This window comes from Topomyia yanbarensis, chromosome 1 (genome assembly GCF_030247195.1).
Source record: "Topomyia yanbarensis strain Yona2022 chromosome 1, ASM3024719v1, whole genome shotgun sequence".
NCBI lineage: Eukaryota > Metazoa > Arthropoda > Insecta > Diptera > Culicidae > Topomyia > Topomyia yanbarensis.
In genome coordinates this window covers 42074127-42097914 of record NC_080670.1, presented here as the reverse complement: position 1 = coordinate 42097914, position 23788 = coordinate 42074127, and the positions used below count along the sequence as shown (strand labels likewise).

Below are 23788 nucleotides of genomic sequence, written 5' to 3'. Positions count from 1 at the left end.
CGTCATACATGAGGTTCCATAGCACGGGGCCTAGGATCGAGCCCTGCGGGATTCCGGCGGTAATCGGAACCCTTTTCTGACCGGCATCGGTCTCGTATAGCAGTACGTGGTTCTGGAAGTAGCTTTCCAGGATCCGGTACAGACCCACCGGTAGGCTAAGCCGGTGTAACGAGAGCGCGATGGCATCCCAACTTGCGCTTTTGAATGCGTTCTTCATGTCAAGTGTCACTAACGCACAGTATCGAATGCCTCGCCTTTTTCGTTGCATCGCTATCTAGGCAGTCTTTTTTACTGAGTTGATAGCGTCCACTGTGGACTTACCCTTCCGAAAGCCAAACTGGTTGCTTCACAGGCCGTCCGTACCTTCTGAGTACGGAGTTAGCCTGTTTAGGATGATCCTCTCAAGCAATTTGCCAGTCGTGTCTATCAGACAGATTGGTCTGTACGCCGATGGGTCGCCTGGCGGCTTCCCGGGCTTCGGCAACAGCACCAATTTCTACCTTTTCCATCTATCGGGGAAAGGGCACTCGTCAAGACATCTCTGCATAGCTAGCCTGAACATGTTCGGGTTCGCTACGATCGCTGCCTTGAGAGCGCTGTTTGGAACTCCATCCGGCCCTGGAGCTTTGTTCATTGCTAGGGAATTAGCCATTGCGAGTTCATTCGTCACCGGAGCCACCATTTCGGTCGCGCCCACACTGTCTCGTGGTGCAGGTGGCCAGAGGCTTGTGGCTCGAGACGGGAAGAGTGCTTCGCCAACCGGTCCGGAGACCGGTCTGGGGGTGAGGAGCCCCCTTTGGTCTTGGCCATCACAATTTGCGTTGGCACTCTCACACAGGTTGTCGAAACACGCTCTCTTGCTGCTTTTAATGACCTTATTAAGGGCCAATTTCGCAGCTCGAAACACTTCACGGCAGTTCTCTCTTGCATCCTCGGTGCGGGCTCTTTGCATCCTACGTCTAGCTCTGAGGCAGGCTGATCGTAGAGCTGCAATCTCGGCACTCCACCAGTATAACGGACATCTGCCGTTTCTTGGCAGTGTATCCCCGCTTAGACTGTCGGTGTTGGCCTCCAGTCCCAGGGCCGCGGTGAAAGCTTCGCTGTCGAAGTGATTGGACTTCCACCCGCGTACCTGACAGGGATCCCCCGCCCTCGGATGCTGCACACCATAGTTGATCCTAAAGCGGATTGCTAAATGATCGCTATGGGTGTAGCCTTCGTCTACCCTCCATTCCATGCCTGGAACCAGAATCGGGTTGGCAAATGTTACGTCAATCCTTGTCTCCACCTCGTTTCTACGGAATGTGCTAGTGGAGCCATTGTTAGCTAGCACAGTATCGAGTTTCGCAAGCGCCTCCATTAGCGTTTGGCCCCTGCTATTTGTACAGCGGCTGCCCCACTCTACTGCCCAAGCGTTAAAGTCTCCCGCTATAACTACCGGTTTCCAGCCCACTAGGTCTGATGAGAGCCTGTCGATCATCTAGTTGAACTGTTCTATGGGCCACCTTGGTGGAGCGTAGCAGCTACAATAGAACACACCATTGATCTTGGCAATCGCAACACCCTCGGCGGAGGAGCATTTCGCCTGTGTTGGTGGGTCTCACGCTGCGCACGTCTTGCCCGAGGGCCGAGAGGCTTTCGGCCGCCCTCATCGACTTTAGGACGTCGGCATATTTGTCCTTGTCAGTTTTTAACAGTTTTTGCACCCTCCTAGGGCGCTTCGCGTTCGACACTGTCTTGCGCTTGCCCTTGCCCTTCGAGGGGAACTCAGCCGCCGCTTCGAGCGACATGGCTGCTCCATAGAAGGGGAAGGCCCCTGTCTGGGTACCTATGTCGGCCTTCACTCTTCTCTCCCTCTTGGAGGCCACTGTCTGGGTTCCTCTGTCGGACTTCTCCCGACATTCCACCCTCTTGGCGTAAGCTTGCTGTTCCTGTCTTGCGACACGAACAGCTTTCCGGAGTACCAGCAGGCTCTGTTTCAGCTCCTTGCTGATGTTTTGCTTCGCGCTAGTTAACTCGATTATTGCATCGAGCTGCTCCATCACTTTGCGCATCGCGGATAGTGGCCCGTCCAGGGCGTTGGTAGGACTATTTTGTACCACTTCTGGGGGGTCACTGGTGCTATCGGATACAGCACTCGTCGCTACACTACTCTCCCCACGGGGGGAGACCTCGCCAAACCACCTCTAGCAAAGGGGTTCGGCACCTCCGTTTTTTGATTTTTTTTTTGTTTACTTCGCTCATATTGATTCCCATGAGTTGCGCGAGAAAGAAAGGTCCGCCACGCCAGAGCTCCGCAGTAACGCTTACTGTGGGGATTGCCCAGGTACCCCACAGGCTCCGTTAACGATCGAGCATCTTTTTCACCCCCTCGATCACTCATCCCTCGGCAACGGGTCGCTTCAAGCCTTGGAATTGGGGTTATGACCTATTTTGCTTTACGTGGTGACCGCGGCCCAGATCATCACAACCATCCTCCTTTACCAGGGCTTTGGACCTGTAGCTCTGGTTCTCAATAGTTCCAGGTACGTATGTTATTACAGACATGCTACTATTGAGATCCGTCATTCGCTAGCGGAGTTAGACTGCTCGGAGGTCTGTAGGAAACGAAAGTACAGACATGCAAAAATCGCAAACTTCTCGGACAGCCAAGCAGCACTGTTGGCATTAAGGTCATCGAAATGTGAGTCCAAATTGGTTTGGGAGTACATCACATATTTACAACATTTGCAACTCGGAATAAAGTAATGATATTCTGGGTACCTGGCCACCAAGGCATCGATGGCAACGAAGCGGCCGACGAATTAGCCAGCCGTGGTTCATCAAACATGTTTGTTGGACCAGAACCATTTCTAGGTATATCTACCAGTGCCATTAAATTAGAACTTTCGGCGATCATTCGATCCAGGTTGGTGGGAAGTGTGCAATACTAACATGCTCGCTTTGATTTGCAGTAAAAATGATAAAGTCACGAAAAAAAGTGCAGTTCAAACGTGTCTGTGATATCTAAAATTCAAAGTAGAAGACGCATTGAATTGTTGTGTACATGAAAGTTAAAAACAAACTCAAAATCATTACATCAAATATCCTAGAATTTTTTTGCAAGTACCGGTGCTAAAAGCCGGACTCGCCAATAATAATCTGTACCAGCACTCTGAAGCCAGACGGTTACCAGTTGGATAAATCCTTTGCGAAAATAACGCGTTAAAAGTTTACTCCTTAAAACCTCTTCAAAATGTGCAAATTCAAATTCCCGAAACCTACTTATTCCCGCCATGCATCATGGGGCATTCCAATGCTATTCTATTTTGCAATACTCTGATATCCATCCCACCTACTCAACCAATCAGCTCGGGACTCCTACAATGTTGCCATAGTTATTTAACTGATCAAACATCGAACTAGATTCTACTGAAATCCTGTAAACGAAAATGACAACTAATCAACAACTTGTGTATTTACCGTGACCAAGTCCGCTCTGATCCAACCAGTTCCACTCGATTCCAGAGTCAGTCGCTATCGTTTGTCTACAGGGTGTAAACCGTTGCATATAGGTAGACCATGGAAAACCAACAATATCGATATATTTTCGAACACCCAGCGCCAGTATATTTACCCCTAAAACTATCAAGCGGATTATACATTTAGAACTCGCAAACATCCGGTGCCCTGGGCGCATGGAATCGCGATTTTATTTCGCCGATAGAATGAGCAGTTTCCGCGTTCGTGATGGAAAAGTTAGCAACCGCGGTCAAACTTCCCAGCATATTGATTCGATCGACAGCACCGGTTCGGGTGGTCTGTTAACTCTCTCTCTCTCTCTCACTTCCCCTCGCCCATAAGGGTCCTCATTAATATTACGTTACTTCAGGTCTTGCATGGCTGCTTCCCATGGGCCGGTAGGGAAGAATGCTTATCGAATCGAAAGGCGAGAGGAACCGGAAATTGTTATAGAGCAGCGAAGTTCGATGCAAAGTTTACACATGTTCGAGCGGCTATTATGTTTGCTATAATGAGAGCATATTGCATCGCAGTGCATTCGTGCGAATTTAGCAGGCTTCTTCGAAGCGTAAACATGATTTTAATTATTTTCTATTTGCTGGAAATTTACTCAAACATGCGTGGTTGACTAGATGTACGTATTTTCGGCAACAAATAATGGTCGAACAACGGGGAACATCGGGTATGACCGACACTCTGGATAAACCCGGCATGCCACGACTTTTCCCACAAATCAAATTTTGAATCAGTTAATATTTATAATGACAGGATGTTATCAGTACTATTAAATTGGGCATTGCGAGGTACATCGATGTCATGTAGAACTGAGAATAGTTTTTAGTATTTTAGAAATATACTTTTATTTTTTTTATATTATCGCCCGCAGATTTCAAAACCGTTTCATCGGGATGATGTTAACTGAAACCTGCGGTAATGGCTTCCTTGTTCCCCTTACTTTTCTGTGCTTCATTCAGCATACCGCCAGCACAATTTGCAACCATTTTCGCTCTGTAGCAAAAACCTGGTCTAGATCTATAATTACTGATTCAACTACTGGAATGGTTTCGTCGCACCACACAAATGGAACAGAACTGGAAACTCAGCCCAAACCCCCAAAAACACTGGAATCTTAAGCCAGACGGATGAATGTGGCACCACGAGGCACCAAAACCGGGCAAAGCTTGTGGCTGGCTGGCTGACTGTAATAATCCGAGATTATGTGGAAAGGCTTTATCCTCCATGAAATCCCTCATTACAAACATCCTTTTCACCCGTTCACACAATGAGAGATAGAAATGGTGAACACTTCCTGTGTCTGTGGGGGGAGAGAAGTGAAGAAGGCACAAATATGCCAGCGAAGCAGCTGCAAATCCGCGAAAACATCATAATTTCATGCAAACGAAACGAGCATCCGAGAGTCGGAGGGAAAGATGAAACCTTTTGCTGAGTTTGCTTGAACATCAGAAGCAAAAAAAAATCGTTGAACGTACCAAAATAACGTTTGTCGGCTTAAGAGCACATAAGGCTGCTCGCAAACTTTAAAATAATACTCTAAAAATAATCCGCTTGTTTTGCTTCCATTCACAATATTTGTTTGGTTGGTGAACTCATGCGCGGGTGTTGATTTTCGTTGTTAGTGCATTTTTTTCAGAAAAGAAAAATGCTCAACTGTCTGTTGTCAAAGGTTTTAGTTCGAACCACTTTTCGTGTCGAAAGATGAAAGTCTACAGGTTTAGGCGGATAAAGCTGACCAGTACAGGCGCGCACTCGTCCCGATATGGATGGAATAATTCTCGGACTGTTACACATGCCATGTCCTATTCAATCCTTCACCCTGCCTGGGATTCTGTTTTTCTTGGAGCGATGGAAAATTTTAGTCGTCATTGACTAATTTTGAGAAAATCGGCTGATATCGGCTGCAAAATATTTTATTTTTGTTTAGGTTTTGGGGTGATCCGGATTCTTTATGAGATCGATCGGATCAACTGCGTCTAGGGAGTCATTCATTCCACTCTTGTTAGCATACTCTTTCATGTTGTCATCGTTAATACTGTCCTGATGCTCTTTATCTTATGATATTCTTTGTTTCTTTCGGTTATGGGCCACGAGTATGAATACGTCTTCGTTTGTATTAGTTTCCCTGCTGATGGTGCCAATATATTGTGTGGTACTAGATGTAGCTTTGCCCGTTATCATTATTGCCTGAAGAGCAGTCATAATTTTCTTGGGCGATTTCTGAGCATGGTTTTTTTTCGTAATGCGCAGTCTGATCACAGAATTGATATAAATTATTTGATATGGGCAAAGAATGATCTGTGCTAGGGTAATTTTGTATGATAGGTACAGGTAGGAAGGAATGGGTCGGTCCCACCACATTCTCGCGAAGAAAGCTCTATTAGGAATAGCTGGGAAGCAGTTTCTCCAAATATACTGGGTAACGGATTCTATATCTCCACATTGCAACATGATTTTTTTAATGGCCTAACCTCGATTTTCCCATCATCCATATAAACAGAGATCTTAATCTTTATGTGGTTACACACAACAACGTGCTTTAGGTTGATGTGTGAAGTAAATTCTTTACCTTGGTCAATATGATGATTATCAATACTGTAAGCCTGACATTATGGAATTGGAGGAAGGCGACTTCTGTAAGCCCAAACTCCATATTCATCCTTCATAAGTGTTCCACGTTGCGAATGCTCGGTATTTTAGGAAAAAAACGGAACTCAATCGCCACTGTATTTGACCAGAGCTCCAATTTCTTGCTTCTGCGACTAACTCATTTCGATAGTTCACCACGGCAAGACTTAAAGTATCAGTTTCTTCTGATCTTGAAACAATGCCCACATCAGAGCTTAAAAAAATTGACATCGCTGCATGAACTTGAAAGAAAACGAAATTCAATTCATGCCCGCTGCGATGAATGAAATTTTTGGTTCAGTTCCATCGTCATTCATTCTCCCGACGCAGCGCTTTCAGGTACGGACATGTTCGGTTTCAGAAGCAAAGTGAATTTTATTTCTATGTTGGCTCTGAGAGGGATTATCAATCAAAAGTGCACCAGATAAAGATTACGCAGTTCACTTATGCTCGAAAAAGTAGAAGATTCTAACTTCTGCCTTCTAACTGTCGACATAATAACAAATGAATGCTTTGGTTGGTGAATAAATTTATATTTCCTATGCACTCAAGCATTCGATTCTGCATGAAATTTCAGTCAGTTGGAAAGTGAATGAATGAGAGAGGCGTTGAATCTGAATGTCGGTTTCGGTAAATGCAAGCAGAAACCGGTAACCGATTTTGACATTTCGTAACACTGGCCCACATGATTAAAATTAAGGTTTCTTGTTGATTGCTTCGCGCTGGTAGACACAAAGAGAAGGCTAAGCATCTTCGCCGTTGTTTTCATTAGTGAGAAAAGGACGAATATGATTGCTGTAATTCCAGTCGAGTATATAGTATGACAACCGAGTAATATACGTGAATCGTATTCATGGAATGCTTGTCCAGTGCTGACTTCGAGATAGCGACGATTTGAAAAACTGCTCTGTTGCTTGATTTTTTGATGTGAGGTGTGGGGTGCCCTTCATGCATAAAATGGTCTAATCTTACTTTGTCTATAATAGACCTGTGCGCCGCCGCGCCACGCCTCCGCCGCCGGCAGTTTTTAACGTACGCCGACGCCGAACGGTAGACCGGCGGCGCGCCGCCGATGCCTTTTTCCCGCACCGACAATTCAATTGTTGACTCATAATTTTATCCACAAATCTTGTAACATTATCTATGTACGGAATATACGACGTTAACTGATTCATGTTTTAAAACATCTTGATCATTATTTGGTATTAGTGGTTTTCATTTGGATTACAAAATTAAAATAGCCTTGATATTTTCTCGATAACCATTACACGACACTCGGAATATTATTCATGGATCCATTCTTGCTTCGTGAACTGCATATGATTCAGAGCATATAAGTTAAAATTCAAATTCAAAAAACACTTTCAAGCTATAGTTAATGAAATTTGCGGTTTTGTGCTTGATTCCTAGTAAACAGGTCATGGTATAGTTCACGAAGTAATTAATTTTCTGCATGATCTTAATATATTTACGTAAACAATTTCAAGTAACTCAGACTATTCATGGATTCGAGAACTGTTTCTTGTGCGCTTCTGAATGCCACCCTGCTTTCTGGACTTGAAATTTCTACGTGATCTGTTGTGTACAACTGCTAACGATCAGTCTAATAGGCGCGAGCATTAGATACAAGGATTGTTATTTTCTTGTTAAGATTCAGTGTAATGTTCGTAACAAAATGAAACCAGGGCAGGAAATATTCGAACCGAACCTATGTTCGAATACTTTCAAAGCGCGAAGCTTTGCGTTACTGGTTCGTATTCACAAGCTTCGCATCACAATCGCTTACCATCGTAATTGCGAACATTTGGGCGATACTTTTGCATGCTCTTCGGCGAGGACAAATGAAGCTTCTTGTTCATTTCATTGATGTTCGGAAAGATATGTAAAAGCTTTTGCGTAGTTTTCGACGAACACGAGCTAAGCTCTTGGTTCGTGTGATCGATATTTTTGAAACAGTTACACGGAGCTTCGAAGCGATGTTCGCGAACACAGAAAAAAGATTACCTCGAAGTATTTCATAATCGCGAACATCGAAGGATTATATCAATTTAGCATCGCGAGGGCCATCGCTAACATGTTCGCCGGACGATATTAGTTTTCTTTATTCAAATACCTACCTACTAGTTATGCAATAAAAAGTATATTCTAGACAGAGGCCTTGTATTAATGGTGGAATAGGTGAAAAATAATTGTGACAATGTGTAGCTTATGGATGCTGGGGTTAACTGAAAAGTGACGTAACAAGTTTATTTAAAATACCCTACTGATATATTACCAGTAGGGATAAAATCAAGATTTCGTGACAGGGCGGGGATAAATTTTCAAATGAAATAAATTAGGGCTAGAAAATGAAGTAAAACACAATGTACACAACGTATTGAGTGGCTCGCTTATCTTAGTCATGTTCCTATGTCAGTTTCTTGAGGATCCAGTTAGGGGAACTGGGGGGAAGCCCGACACCCTGGGTAAGCCCGACACCCCACGACTTTTCCCTGATATCAAATTTTAAATCATACAATAATGACAGGATATTATTAGTACGATTATTTTTGGCATTTCGATACTTATCGATGCCATATGGGTTCATAAACGTCAACAAAATAAACAAAACAAACGAAAGCAAAGTTGGTGCGCTTTTGGATGTTATTTTTAGTTGATACATTTTAAGGTTTTAATAATACAAAAGCTTTGAAAATGACCACACATTTTTTTTGTCACACATTCTATTCTACTCTCCATATCGTTATTTGTATGTATTGAAGATAAGTTTAAGTATTTCAATACTGTTAATTGAGCATTTAACAAAAATGGGCGCTGTTGGGGTAAGACCGACAGTTTTTGGGTGGGGTAAGACCGACACGGTGTTTAGATAATTGGGTTCATTTTTGATTCGATACAAACGACTGGGTATATTTGTTGTGTTCAATTATACTATAATTACGTCATGTTAGTAATTGAAATACACGGAAACTATGTTGTTTGCATTCATTTATCAGTATTGTCTCAAGCCGACCAAAACAATTAAAAATTAATTGAACGTGATTCATAATAATATTACAAAAAGATACGAAAAGTGTAATCTAATATGAGATTTTGAAATGATATTGATGAAAAAATTTCATTGACCGTCGGATTGTTGATCAACAGTGTTCCGAAAAATCACAACACGGATAGCTTACTACGAAGCGTGCGTCACTTCTAAGTGAATGAGTCCTAGTAACAGCGTATATAATCTGCTTGCAGAACAGCTCTTCCTCGTTAGAATGGCTATAGAAGTGGCAATAAAGCTCGAAAGAATTACTTGAGAAAACCCGTACCATAATATAAACCATGCGTTAAACATTATTTATTCATAACACCACGCATTCGAATGCTCTTCCTCTTGCTACGCGATGAAACTACAGAAAGTATGCGTTTGCATCACACATACTCATATACACATAATTGCACTTTATCACACATACACAATACATTTTTAATGGAAAAATTTGGACAAAAAGAAAGTTCAAAAGGGGGTCGCTCTTGCCCCTTTGGGGTGTCGGTCTTACCCGCAGCGTTTTTAAAATGACTTTTTTCTCCATTTTTTGGCAACCAATAATTTTTAATGAATTCAATTTTTTGAAATGCTGAAAAAATTATATTTTGTTAAGAATCACCTAAACAAGGATTATGCACAGAATATAAAATTTTAGGAACTTTGTGGAATTTTAGAAAAATTATTGCGCTTAAGGTGTCGGACTTGCCCCGCGTTCCCCTATGTCAGTTTCTTGAGGATAAAGATATCGATATCCATTCAAAGGAAAAAATCGATTATCAGTTAAATAAATAACGTCATGATGTGTATGATGAATCCTAGAAATAAATAGGGAATGTCAATAAACTCGACCATTCCCGATTCATATTTGGCAGTTCTGGTCGTTTTGTAAATCTTGTTTTCGACTAACAGTAAAACCATTTTGATTCAGAAGTATGTTTTAGAAGGGCGCATGTTTTTTCGTGCACTTATTTAAAAAAAACGCTTTGAATCCATCTACCAGTGTGATGAGACATTTTTATAACTGTTTTCGAATATTATATCGGTTGAGAACTTTTAGAACATGATATTTCGAGAAATTTTGAAAGTGAAATTAAATCAGTTGTAAAGTTATAGAAAATAGCCTTTTAAAATGAACGGACAATCGAATTATTACTAATATTTTATGAATACATTATCTAACTTCTTCATTCAATGCAATATGTATGCAAAAAGTTAAAAACTGGATTTCCCTTGAGAACTGGGCCAAAAAATCGAAAAAAATGTGTTGGCGATCCGAGAACTAGAACAGAAATTGTAACCCTTGGACCTCTGAAGTGCATGCGTACAAAATGCTATAGTCTAATGTTTGTTTTCCTTTATTTCAGTTAATAAATTTCAGTTGAGCAATTCTGTCGCAAACTGCATTGTGGAGCGAGGGTCATAACTTCCTAAATTTAAGTGTTCCTATTAATTTAGTACACTCTCTTTAACATAAGCTACTCTAACGAATGAACGAATGGGAGTAGGTTCGATAAATTTTGAAAGAAGCCGTTAAATCAACCACTTAAGGGATTACACCACCGCAAAATTAAAAAAAAATCGAAATTGATCTTGATTGATTTTATTATTCCATATCAACATTTGAATAGGGCTAATAAGATTTGTGAACAAACTTTTGTTTTGCTGATTTCTCTTAATTTGTTATCATTTCAACACAGAAAACATTTGAAATCGATTCTACCAAGGGCAAAGATGTTGATTCATGTGTATTTTTCATAAAATTCAACTCTGTAGCGGAAAAATGAGCGAAATAAGTTTGTTTACAAAAGTCTCATTAGCCCTTTTGAAGAATTACTATTGTATTGATCTTAAATATGGGAATGCGACAAAAAGCGAATAATAATGGAAAGACAGTATTCGAAAAAGTTCGAGTTTAGAACGACTTTCATTCTACTTGGAGTTATTTATTTCGCTTCTCATTTTCCGAGATTTCCCTTACATAAAGCATTTCGGCTATAACCGATTCAAAAAAAAATACAGGGGGCCCTAAAGATTTCTTTCTTTTATTTTTTATTAGTAAAAGTCAAATAAGGGAAGATTACATCATGGAGAAGATAAACCAAATTTTGTCCTTTTCAGAATTGTTTTTGGATTTCCAACAAAAAAAAATCACTAGAACATTGTTTGTAAGTTCTTTGCGTTTCTCCATCAGTAATTAGTTAACAAATACAATACAAACAAGTTGAAATATCCTTCTCATTATTTATCACAAAACACATGTACAGGAGTCAGGAAATAAATTTCATAAAAGTGGAACATGTAATAAGTTTGACACTTCATTTATTAAGTGAACAGATTCTGTCGAAAATGTTTGAAAATAAATATTTGGTCTCTTGTGATTAGGTAATCAACCAATAAACTTATAAAACAATATTATAAAAATCATTTGGAAGCTTTCCTCTTGGTTTGGTACAGATGCCAAGAAATTATAATTCAATTAATGACAATAATAATGGATTCAAGTATGTAGGTATTTGTTAATAAATTCATTTGGTAAAATTAAAAATAACGTTTAACACACAAATCATCGCATATTATTGAGTGAATATGACTAGCCGATTTAGGAATGTTGCGCAAGAACGTTAGAAACCGCAACAAGTGGAAAACAAAGGCCAACGGACTACGCCTAACTACCCCTCAGTGGATGCAAATAACTGAAGTTCGCCGTCTAACTGAACTCGGACGTCAGCAGTGAGATTCCATCCGAAAATTGTTCTTTTTAGGAAGAATTTGTTTTAGATAGGGAGATTATTAAGAGAGGGGTAATGGTTTTAGCGTTAAAAACACTATTTGCGATTTTTTTAGAAATTTGGGCGAAGCGAATTGATCAAAACTTTTGTACATTATAATGTATCATTTCATCCAAACGAGTCATTTCACCAAAAAACATTTTTTCACGCTGAAACCCTTACCCCCTTAAACATACTTTATACATCTTCACCTAAACTCCTTGGCAGGGGAAATATACTCCGATTGAAGAAGAAAAGACGAGTTTGCAATCAAAGTAGCTAGTAAACATAATTGTATTCCGAAAAAAAGAATTTGAATTTCACTACCACTACGCTCATTCAAACTCGTGGCTCATAAATTGGTAAGGTATACGACGCACCTAATCCCTAAATCCTAAATTATAATCTTAAAATAATCCATTTTATTTATACTCAAAATAAGATTTACAGTTTATGATTTTAAGACAGATAGTCACGTAGCGAACATGTTCGCGGTGGCCTCATGATGCTGATGCTTGAAGCGATATAAAACTTCGATGTTCGCGATTCTCAAATAAACGAGGCATTCGCTTTATATGTGTTCACCGAATATCGCTTCGAAACTCTGTGGAAATGTTCCAAAAACGCAAAAACCACGAGCCAAGAGCTTACCTCGTGTTCGACGATGTGTGCTTCTAAGGTTAAGGCTCAAGTTACCTCAAGGCTTGGTAGTGTGCGTAAGAAAAATTGTGTTCAGCTTTGCCACCAGATTATCCATTTAAACCTTTTCAAAACTCTAAAAGAAGAATATCAGTCGATTTATTAGATCATCACGATTTAATTCATGCAAAATACCTGCTGGGAAAACCATCGGCTTAGCTGGATGGTGCTTTTGAAAAAGTGGCTGTGATTTTTTATCACACTACCACACCGAGCTGGGGTACGCAGCACAACTGCGCAATGAAAAAACCACAGCCACTTTTTCAAAAGCACCGTTTAGCTAAGCCGATGGTTTTTCCAGCAGTTATTTTACATGAATTGAATCGTGATGATCTAATAAATCGACTGATATTCTTCTTTTAGAGTTTTAAAAAGGTTTAAATGGATAATCCGGTGGCAAAGCTGAACACAAATTTTCCTACGTACACTACCAAGCGTTCAATTCTAACACATGCTTAAAAAAGGTAACTTGAACCTTAATGTGAACTTTTTCGAACATTGTAAAGAGCGAACTAGATGTGAAGCTCGCTTCGTCCGAGCAGAGATAAGTTTTACCCCTAAATGTTCGCAGCGATTGTGTCAAACTCATCGATTGCATGTGGTATGCTTGAGAAGGTGCTTCGTGAAGCTTCGAACAGCAATCAATTCATTTTTCGAAATTTTCCTGCCCTGTATGAAACTGTACTGAGCACCAAAAATACATTACATAGCCAAAATGTCCGTGAAATATTAAGAAAACTCTTAGACACGTTACTCTGTGTAAAAAATCCGACGGTAAGCTCAGCACTAAAATATCACGATACCACGAAGAGAATTTGTGGTCTATTTTAGTTGATAAAGTTAATACAAATCTGTGTATCCTCAAATTATGAATTAGAATCATAAAAATAGTAAACGTATTCAGACACAACCACAGTAACTTTACATTAGAGTATAACGCTATTTTTGTTTCTTTTTTTGTGTGCACTAGTTTTGTGAAAACAAAAAATTGTTTTCAATGCGAAGTTCATTGATTAAATCGTGACCTCGGTGTTTTTCTCAAAAAATTGTTGGGCAGAATGATCTTAACTCTTCGCGACGCTGGTGCACTGAAGTGGCTATGCAGAGGGTAAGACTTCTGGTCTTATAAATTAACCGTCGTGTGGTTGAGCCTAACTTCGGAATGATTTTCAGTGTCAGTTTCACCAGCCCGGTATCACAGACAAATAGACGCAATACGATATGAATTTTCATCATAATTTTGAACACTTCGCTAGTCTGTGTATAAAGTGTCTGTAATTTTGACACAGAGCTAAATGCGTTACTAATCGCGTTTTTGCTTGACCCCGGAACTGAGTCAGGTTCTAACCCCAAGTGCTGTCAGCTTATACATTTTGACACCAGTTGGGGTTAAAGCTGACTCAGTTTCGCTTCAAACAAAAGCGACATTAGTTTCCGCACCAACCCGAAAATGTTACCGCCTTTTTAAGGTTGTACAGAGAATGCGTAAAATTCGCAAACGAAAAAAGCAGTTTTTTTCCACACCGTATGTCAGATCTTCATAAAAATCAATCAGCGTATGTAGAATGTTGTTACTGTACTGCTGATTGATTTGTATGAAGATCTGACATACGGTGTGGAAAAAAACTGCTTTTTTCGTTTGCGAATTTTACGCATTCTCTGTGCAACCTTAATCTCATGCAAACCAAAACAAACAAAATGGGCCGGAAATGCGAAATGCATTCTTGTCGAAGTGCCCAAGGCAGAGTTGTTCAAAATCATTTCATAGGTTACTACAGGATGCCGATCGGTGAGTAAGAACATAATAGGATGTTACTAATTTAATTGATTCGGTGTATCGAATCTAATCGGAACTGATAGAGAAATTGGTGGGGGGAGGAGCTGCGAAAACTAAAGATGCGCTCAGACCATTGTCAATCAGATATGTTTAGAAATAAATCTTCCGTTGAAAGGAAATAAGGTGCCACGGAATTGTATGCCTTATCATCGGGGCGATTTTATACTTACAAGAAGTAAAAGTAAACGCCAGCCTGAAAAATGAAGTAGTGTAATAAGTGTCCTTACACGATCATTAAAAGTGACATTTCTGCGCAGTAATGCCATTATTAACGCCTCGTGTTATGGTACCTGCACCCAAAACGACGCGCTCAGATTTTCTGTTTTTGGGCTCACAATCTCATTCCCAAAAGCAATCCTTTTTGAACATTGAGCTGTTCGCGCACAATTCGAGATGAGCGCAACGCTCACGAAAAAAAACGATGACACACAATACTCACACACAAGGAAACTTTGTTAGTATTTCGTTTCGTATCTTTCTTCTACACCTCACATTCCCCCCCACCCAACCACAACAAGCAATCTCATCACCATTGCTGCTGCATTGCATTTTGTTTTGTTTCATTCTTTTTCCGCTGCTATAAATAGCTCGTGACCTGAAACTTCTAGTAAAAAAAATCTAATGTTAGATTCTAGATTAGAACCGACAAGCTTCTATTCGGTAAAAACACCTCTTTACTAACCGTACCATGACGACACACTGGTGGAATAGTTAAATGGCATATATAAGCTTCACACTAATGATGAGTGAGATAATATCGTTTGCAACCCCGCCGCCACGTCGGTATTTCAGCATCGTCATTGACGCATTTTGCTTTGTGCCATTTCCCCGCTATTATTAATATTTCGTTTGTATGTATGTGTTGGGAACTAAGCCTCACTAGAAAAAAAAGATCAACGGGTAGCATCTGGACTGGAACCGACAAACATCTACTCGCTAAAACGCCTACTTTACACCTTAGGCCATAACGACACATAATGGGTAGCCGTTAGAACGAGCTATATAAACTTCGCATCATTGCAGCAGCATTCACAAATGGGACAGCATGGAGACGATGGTATGTGTTATTCAAGTTATCCCTGCACTGCATGAGCCAACAGCGTGTAGCTATGGGGTACGATATTGTATTGCACAAGTATGAGGTTGGTTGAACACTAACGCATCGTTTGGGAGCTTTTAGCTCACAGTTCGAGAGCGAAAAAAACAGAATCATTTCCGCTCTCAAGGATTCGTTTTGGGTGTGATGTCTGCAGGATTCTAAAAGAGCGATGGCACAGAATACTAAATAGAAACAAAAAACAATGAAACGTTAACAGGAATTGATTTCCTCAAACAAAACAAAAACTATTTTACCATTGCTCAATTTCCTAAATATAGAACAATAAATGATTATGATGGGACGTAGATTTGCAGTCGTTACTCTGCATTCTTTAAATTTGCCCATTGCAACCATTATTCCATGGGAAGTCGTAGTATGCGACATCGACGATTTTTCTATTTAGCTCTTTAAATTTGACAACTGTAAAAATAATCCCGCCTTCCATTTATGATTTGGCTAGCAGGGTGGGTACTGTTAGAGCTGCGGTTGAAAAAGAATCATTTGACATGGTTGCAAGAATCACCTTTTGTGCAATGTATTCAACAGATGTCGCCAGTATACCGTGGGCGATGACTTTTTTCAGAATTCTCTTCAATCTGTCAGGTCACTTTGTATGTGGCTGTATGCTGCGAAGTCCCTTACTAAAGAAACCGAAAATTTGGGAAAGGAATTGTACTGCCAAGAATTTTTTTAATTACATTGGCATCAATATTCACACGCGGACATACGCCGGCGCGCCGCCGCCGGTTGGGTCCAACGGCGTGACGCCGCCAACGCCGCCGCCGCCGGTCAAAAATGTCGCTTACGCCGCCGCCGATCAAAAATACATCGGCGCACATGTCTAGTCTATAAGGGGAAATATCGCTCCAAAAGGTAATCAAGTAGCTGCAAAAACGAAAAATCTTTTGCCTATTTAATGCCAATTTTTCAAATAAAAGGAATTCTTTCAAAACACTCATACCAGGTTTTTGATACTAATTAATTTTCAACCGCCTATATGTTGCGAAATAATCGAGATAATCGAATAATTGTGCACGATTAATCGAACTAATCGATTTGCACGAAAGCAAGATTCGACTGATACATAATCGATTATTCTTAAAAATCAGATATCCCTAATTGTTTCCCACACGTGTTGATGTATTAGCGCATTTCCCCAAAATTCCACGCGGCCTTTCCCGATTGAAAGGAACGGCCGCGCTCCATGAAACGCCGCGCTTAGCCCATCTGTCACAATATCGTGATTTTGAATAGCGAAAGGCTGAATAAAAACATATGTTGTTCCAAAAACAGCCCTGCGTTATGCAGCACTTTGTGCAGATTGATTATACCAGTTGCAAGTGGTGACAAATTCACCACGTTCAGTATAATTCAAAAATTGTTTTTAAATTACAGAATTGATAAAATTGGTTAAATGAGTTAAAACTAATTAATCAAATCCTGTTTTAAGAACTCTTCTGTAAACCAAAATGGGAGGCTTATTACTACCACTACATTACATAATTTCAAGGGCAAATACATGTGCTAGTTAAACCAAAAATTTACTGGTAACCTTGCAGCGGCATTTAGGAAGCAGTCTAAGACTAAGACAAGACGTGACAATAAGGGGGGCCGTTTTTGTTCCAATTTTACTTCAGAATGGTCCAGCTCCTGATTGGTTGATTTTAATTTTTTGCACCGTACGCAATGTTACTGCAGGGATAGCAAAATGGTGTTAAGCAGTGTTGCTATATTTATAGGAAAGATTGTCATTACTTTTGACAAATAAAATTATTGCCGTTAAAAAGTAAAAATCTCGACAAACATATGATTACGGCTTAAAAGCCAACTGTCAAAATTCTCTTTGAAAGAATATTCCGGACAAACCGATTACTGGCTAAACACAGTTCATACCAGTTAATTAAAGAGAAAACTTTTCTCTTTCGTCTACTACCAACATCTGTGATTGGCGAGTAACGGTTTGTCCAGAATTTCCTTTCAAAGAGAATTTTAAGCCGTAATCATATGTTTGTCGAGAAATGACTAAATTGAACAGAAATTGTGCGACAAAGTGAAACAAGTATTTATCATGCATTTACCGTATACGTGGTTGATTTACTTTAACAAAACTAAGACAAAAACCACACCATAATCTAAAATTTTACAGATAATGGCTTCATCAAACCTTACTAAAAACACATTACATGGAAAAACGGTGCCCTTCATCAATATAGTGGATTCAAGTTTTCAAAATATTTCCGGCATAAAATAAATTAACACGACTCCATTTTAATTGATAAAAATAGCAACACTGTTCGGAAGATTTCGGCAGGGTGAAAATGTGCGAAAAGAAGAATGTCAGAAGGAAAAATAAAAAGCCGATTGTCACGTCTTGTCCTAGCATTTCACAAATGACCGCTTATTTGCTAATACACTGAAGTTTTTTGTAAAGCGAAATGTCGAAGTTTATTGATTTTTTAATAGGGACGATCCATAAATGACGTAGCATTTTTTGAGTGATTTTTAACATCCCCCTCCCCCATCGTAGCATTTCGTCCCAAACCTCTAAATACCCCCTGCTAATTACGTAGCTTGACGGTAATTTTCTCCCCCCCCTTGTCCCCGTAAAATTTAAAAAAAAATAAAAACGATGTTAGTTATTCTCCTTTAATACAGCTACGTAGCATGACATGACCCCCTACCCCCCTGTCCTCACACATCATCACAAAATACAAAACAATAAATACAAATATAATGCTACGTCATTTATGGATGATCCCATATGTGCGTTTTTCATATGGTTTTCAAATTTCCGCGGTTTTGAGTATAGACAAGTGGTCTGATGTAGTAATGTATTTGTTTACCTTACTTGGTTGCAGTTTGATAGAGATGGCATTACCTATTTTCCGAGACACTCGTCTGACACACAACTTAGATTAATTTTAATGTTGTAGCCTTTATTAATAAAAATTGTGGAGTCGAGAAGTTTTCAAAAAGTTATTCTAAAGATAATTTTCCTATAAAACTTATTTCTAAGAAGATGCAGAAATTATTTTTTATTGTTTAGTCTACCGAGTCCCTAATAAATTTGGCTTCAATCTATGGTATTGCTATAATATGGCAAAAACGAATTTTCAGAGCAAAAAAACTATCTGATTTCCATAATTATCGTTATGTATTTTGAGAATCTTGGTAAATCTTCAGTGCGATTTCTGCAATTTATGCGGGTTTTTCATCAGAAATCGAGACTTGTCCAGTTTGTGGGTGTCTCAGTTTGTAAGTTTTATGAATTACCATGTCGATTTTTTTAATTAACCACCGCATACAAATGTTTAAATTTAATTGATTGTTGTATCTTTTGATTCCACGTAAGATAAATTCTACATTTTCTGAGAAGTGCTTTGAATGCGCAAATGTTGTACTCTTTCCGCTGTGTTCGATGGTGCTTCGTTCCTCTCAAAAAAGATTATCGAACTAACAAATTCTCGTGGTAAGCAAGATACTTGAAAATAGTTGATACATTTTGTAGAAAAGTGATGTGGCAACCTGTTCAAATTGTTGAAAGGTTAATATTTGTTCGTATGCTGGATAAAGCTATCAATATTTCAAAACGACCTAAACCTCAACCTTTGGGAAAGAAAATCCATAAGTACACCTAAAATCCGACGGGTATGTTTCTATTACGTTTCAGTAAGATTCTATTGTCTTTTCGGTAACAGACCACGCAATTGCGCATTGCGGTACTAAACTCATATTCCCGCAAATGTAGTAAACGGTGGAAGAACGAATTTCGGTTGCTGTTAATGTATGTGTATCACACAATCGAACACGTAGTCTACTTTCTACTTCTGCCGCAGTCAGACGTACAATCGAGCCAAGTGAACAACAGGGGTGGCATTCCGCATCTCGATTCGAGTGACTCGATTCGAAACGTTTTGAAGTCGTTTCGACTAATTTGCGGCATTACGTATCACATTCGACCAAGCGTTCGAGCTTGTTAGATTGCGGTACTAGATTTCGACTGTCTGTTCGAGCGCAAACTGTCAAATAACTGAGAAAAAATATTTTTAATTCCGCTACGAATAAGTTTCATAAATCCAACTTTGGTAAAATATAGGAATTGTTTTAATTTTAGTTTTTGGTTGCTTGTTATCGAAATATATTTGGATAATGTTCGCAAATATAACATTTTTTTTTCTAGTACACAATAGGGATGAGCTCTTTGAAATAAAATAGATGTTGTCAAACATAGATCCAAAAAGATGTAACACGGAAATACGATTTTTTTTCCTTTTATATACGAAAAATAAATTTACCCTTTCCAAAAATATTTATACTATATAAAACAATTGATAAAAGAACGAATCATTTCGTTTCATTGACGAAAAATGTTTTAGACATCGATGATAACTTTTATGCAATCAACGTTAAATTTGCAAATAAATTTTTGATTCATTCCAAATTTCTTTCTTGCATTCTTCAGCTAAAAATATTTGACAGGTATTTTTGTTATGGCTGAATATAATATTTACTTCAAGGTATGAGCTTTCAACTTTTGAAGTTAGAAAAATTGAACATTTTTCAATCGCTGATAGCTCGTAAAGTATTTGATGCATGGAAAAAATATTAAATATAAAAAGTTGCAGTTTCGCATGAGCTTGCCGGAAAAATTGAGATTTTTTTTAAAAGTTGGATCAAATTTTTTGCTTATTTTTTCTTCAAATAATAAAAATCATGTTAGAAATATTGTGTAAATTTTTTGCAGTGGATCTCAAAATGTTTTGCGATAAATTACAAATATAACGTTAAAAAGGGCAATTTTACATTAAACGCCATGTTATGGGCCAGCTTTAATTGAAATATCTCGTAAAGTAATAAGGTTCTCAATATAATTATAAATATTTTCATTGAATAAAAAACTTATTAGTCCAAGCTTGTTTTTTCGATATGTTTCTATCATTTGCAGAATTCATAACATATATAACAAAAAAAAACTATATCAGATTTTTATTGGTGAATTCATTCGAAAACGCACTTTTTATCATTAATAAATTTTTCGTACAACTAAAAGTTTCCGAGTTATCAGTGGTTGAAAAATGGTCCAATTCATAAAATTCAAAAACTCATAACTTGAAAAAAAATCTATCGTATTCAGCCAAAACAAAAAATAGATGTCAATTATTTTGTGCTAAGAATGCAAAAAAAAATTTGGTAGGAATTAAAATTGTGGTTGTAAATTTGACATGGAATAACCCGTACATTAAATATGTAAAACTACTCAACTTTTCGTTCATCAAGATGCCAATAGACGTAACGAACTATTTACAATGCACGAAAATGCTTCGTTGCAGAAAACTGGTAATGATTTTGTTCATATCGTATGATAATTTTAATTCCACCTAAGAATTTTTTTCAGTGTAAACAAAATTGCAGTTTGTTTTGTTTTTTTCCGATGAGCGTCAAATTCACAGAACATAAATCTTGAGCGTTTTTTCAAAACGTCATATCTGCAATGAGTTACTCTCTTTGTTTACTTTCTCTTCTGTTAATAATTCGGTCACTTTAACATTTATCGCTCAGCTCTTTGCATAATATGCTAGTTAAAACCACCGTCTTTCGATCTGTACTGTAAAATAAGTGAAAAGTGTTATAGTGACGCCGTAAAAATCGAAAGAGAAAGTATAAACAGAGAGTAACTCATTGCAGATATGACGTTTTGAAAAAACGCTCAAGAAATAGTCTAATCCACGATGACGTCATCATTTTCATTTTGACAGTAGCTGCGGGTGTGCCTGCGTTCGATGTTTTTTTTCTTCTTGTTTTGTGTTTACTTTTACTTGAAAATCAGCGATCACAGCTTTTGTTTATCCAATTTTATTTTGATAGTTATAGTGATTTTTATTCCAAATGACTCGTAAATGTGTAGTAGGTAAATGTAAGTCAACTGAGAAGACATCGGGAGTTCGTTTCTTCCGTTTTCCTGCTGTGAAAAGCCAACTTCCAGCATTGGTTAGAAAACGACGAGAAGAATGGAAACGTATACTCGCATTGGAAGATCATTACAATCCAACGAATGCGTACATATGTAGTTTGCATTTTGTTACCGGTGAGTTGTATGTAATTAAACTATGAATTTGAAAGAATTAAGTGCTAATTACATTTGTAGGTAAAGCAGCGAAACTCACGGATGTAACACACATCGATTGGGTACCCTCACTTAAGTTAAACGAGCCTGAGAGCAGTGGTGTCCTGGAGAACAGGGAAATGTTGAATCGAAGTGTAGTGAGATGTAGTGAATTACATCAAATCCCCCACGACCGCTTCGAGTTGTTTGCTAGTACCCAGTACATGGCATTTTTAACAGTACAAAATGAAAATGTTGATAAAAATGGTGTAGGAATAGAAAAAAACGGATTTCATGATAACGGTTATGAACCATTTTCAGATAACGGTTATGAACCATTCGTAAACTATCTTACAAATCAACATCACATAGAACCTTGGATCAAACTGAACAGCTCTCCGAGAAAACCCGAAGAAATTTTCTCTTCCGAAAAATCTGAAGAAGTCGTCAAACTAGAAAAAGGTACATCGAGATATATAATAATCGCAACTCTGAACCTATACTACCGAAAACAAGTTACACAGATTCCCGTTACGGTGAACTTCATCCGGGCGCTTTTCTTCTTCGTGTAAATGGTTGCACCTATACGAAAAAATTTTCGTGTGACCCTTACAGCGGAAATAGGAAATGTTAACTTATTAAGGGCCGATTTCTTGACCGTAACTCAACTTTTAACAGTTATGCGCGGGTGAAGAAATCGGCCCTTAGATAATTTAGTCATAATTTTAGAGTAATAATCCTCTGGCGAGAATTTAACAATGTTCAACAAGGTTTGGTTTTATTTCAGATGAAACGGAACATTCCAATCCTCTGCGAACCATTCCGATGAAAATCACGAGTGTGGATTATTAAAACGATACCGTTTGGAGTTAGCAAGATTGCAACAGCGTGTTGACTATTTAGAAACGGAGCTACGGAAATCAAAGCGAGGATTAGATTGGCAGCAAATACTCAACGTTGAAAAGTATTTTCAAATTTGTAGAAAGTTGCTTATTAAAACCCTACTGTGCAATGACAAAGGATGAAGTCTTTGTAATGGCATTGCGAAAACTTCGAAGTAATGTTTCATTTCATGAACTTTCGGAAGATTACTCAGTGTGTGCTACAACAATTTCGAAGTATTTTCACCGAACAGTATTCGCAATGTACGAGTGCCTTAAGTATGCAATCGAAGTCGTATCAAAAGATACAATCGTTCAGCATACTCCTCGATCATTCAAACAACAGTATGGGGATAGAAGGATATTTATTATTGACTGTTTCGAAGTCAGTACAGAGAGACCGTGTAATCCTTAAGCTGCGAACGCTCATCATAGCGCTTACAAACTTATGTAAACAACGAAATTTCTAATCTGCCTAGCAGCAGATGGAACGGTTGTGTTCATCTCCAATGCTTATACGGGACGATGCTCTGATCGCTTCATCGCCAAACACTCAGGATTTCTCGATATTCTCGAATCAGATGATGTAGTTCTTGCTGATAAAGGATTTGATATCCACGATTTAATCACATCTGAAGGAGCTACGTTAAACATTCCCACATTTCTTAGAAAAGACACTCAATTAAATCCGTTGAATATCGAGAGAGAGATAAACAAATCACGTCGCTTAGAGTTCATGTAGAACGAATAATTGGTGTTCTGAAAGCCAAATTTACTTACCTTAAAGGAACAATTCTAGTCGACTCTTTGAGACGATTCGAAAATGGAATGAATGCCGTTGATTTGATTGTTCGTTTGGCCTGTATATTAGTTAATTTTAACCGATCTATAATGCATTAAATGCTTGTTGAAACAAGAAAACTATAGAAAACATTTTTTACTTCATTCCTTGAACTCTACTATTGTGAAAACGTCCACACCGAAGGTTCTTTCTTAGTGTCGTAAGTAAGTATGTTTCGATAAGAACCCAGGATGATCAACCGGAAAATGAGTCAGAATTTAGGCTGGTTCTAATTCCCATTCCGGCTCCAGTGCCACAACCGATTCCAATTAGAGTCGGTTATCTCCCTAGAGCCGGAATACTATCTAGAACCAGTCAGCATTTTGGCTCATTTTTCGGATGAACTTACTGAGAAATATGAAGCTACTTCATCTCGTTC

At 38.7% G+C, this 23788-nt stretch overlaps 2 protein-coding genes across 3 annotated transcripts in view; one reads left to right on the top strand and one right to left on the bottom strand.

The window, feature by feature from the left end:
• Window positions 1-23788, bottom strand: part of LOC131677454 (octopamine receptor beta-2R-like) — a 303621-nt gene that overhangs the window by 83925 nt on the left and 195908 nt on the right. The gene's annotated exons all lie outside the window — the stretch shown is intronic.
• LOC131677456 (uncharacterized) lies at window positions 20698-23086 on the top strand. The gene is made up of 3 exons (XM_058957292.1): window positions 20698-21669; window positions 21730-22149; window positions 22475-23086. The coding sequence occupies exons 1-3, from the start codon at window positions 21471-21473 to the stop codon at window positions 22537-22539; spliced, it is 684 nt and encodes a 227-aa protein (XP_058813275.1). The 5' UTR covers window positions 20698-21470; the 3' UTR covers window positions 22540-23086.

Bases quoted from the DNA above. Each gene is read 5' to 3' on its own strand.
- LOC131677456 (XM_058957292.1), top strand. From the start codon at position 21,471: ATGACTCGTAAATGTGTAGTAGGTAAATGTAAGTCAACTGAGAAGACA. The intron at 21,670-21,729 runs GTGAGTTGTATG...TTACATTTGTAG, and splicing joins TAGTTTGCATTTTGTTACCG to GTAAAGCAGCGAAACTCACG. The intron at 22,150-22,474 runs GTACATCGAGAT...GTTTTATTTCAG, and splicing joins AGTCGTCAAACTAGAAAAAG to ATGAAACGGAACATTCCAAT.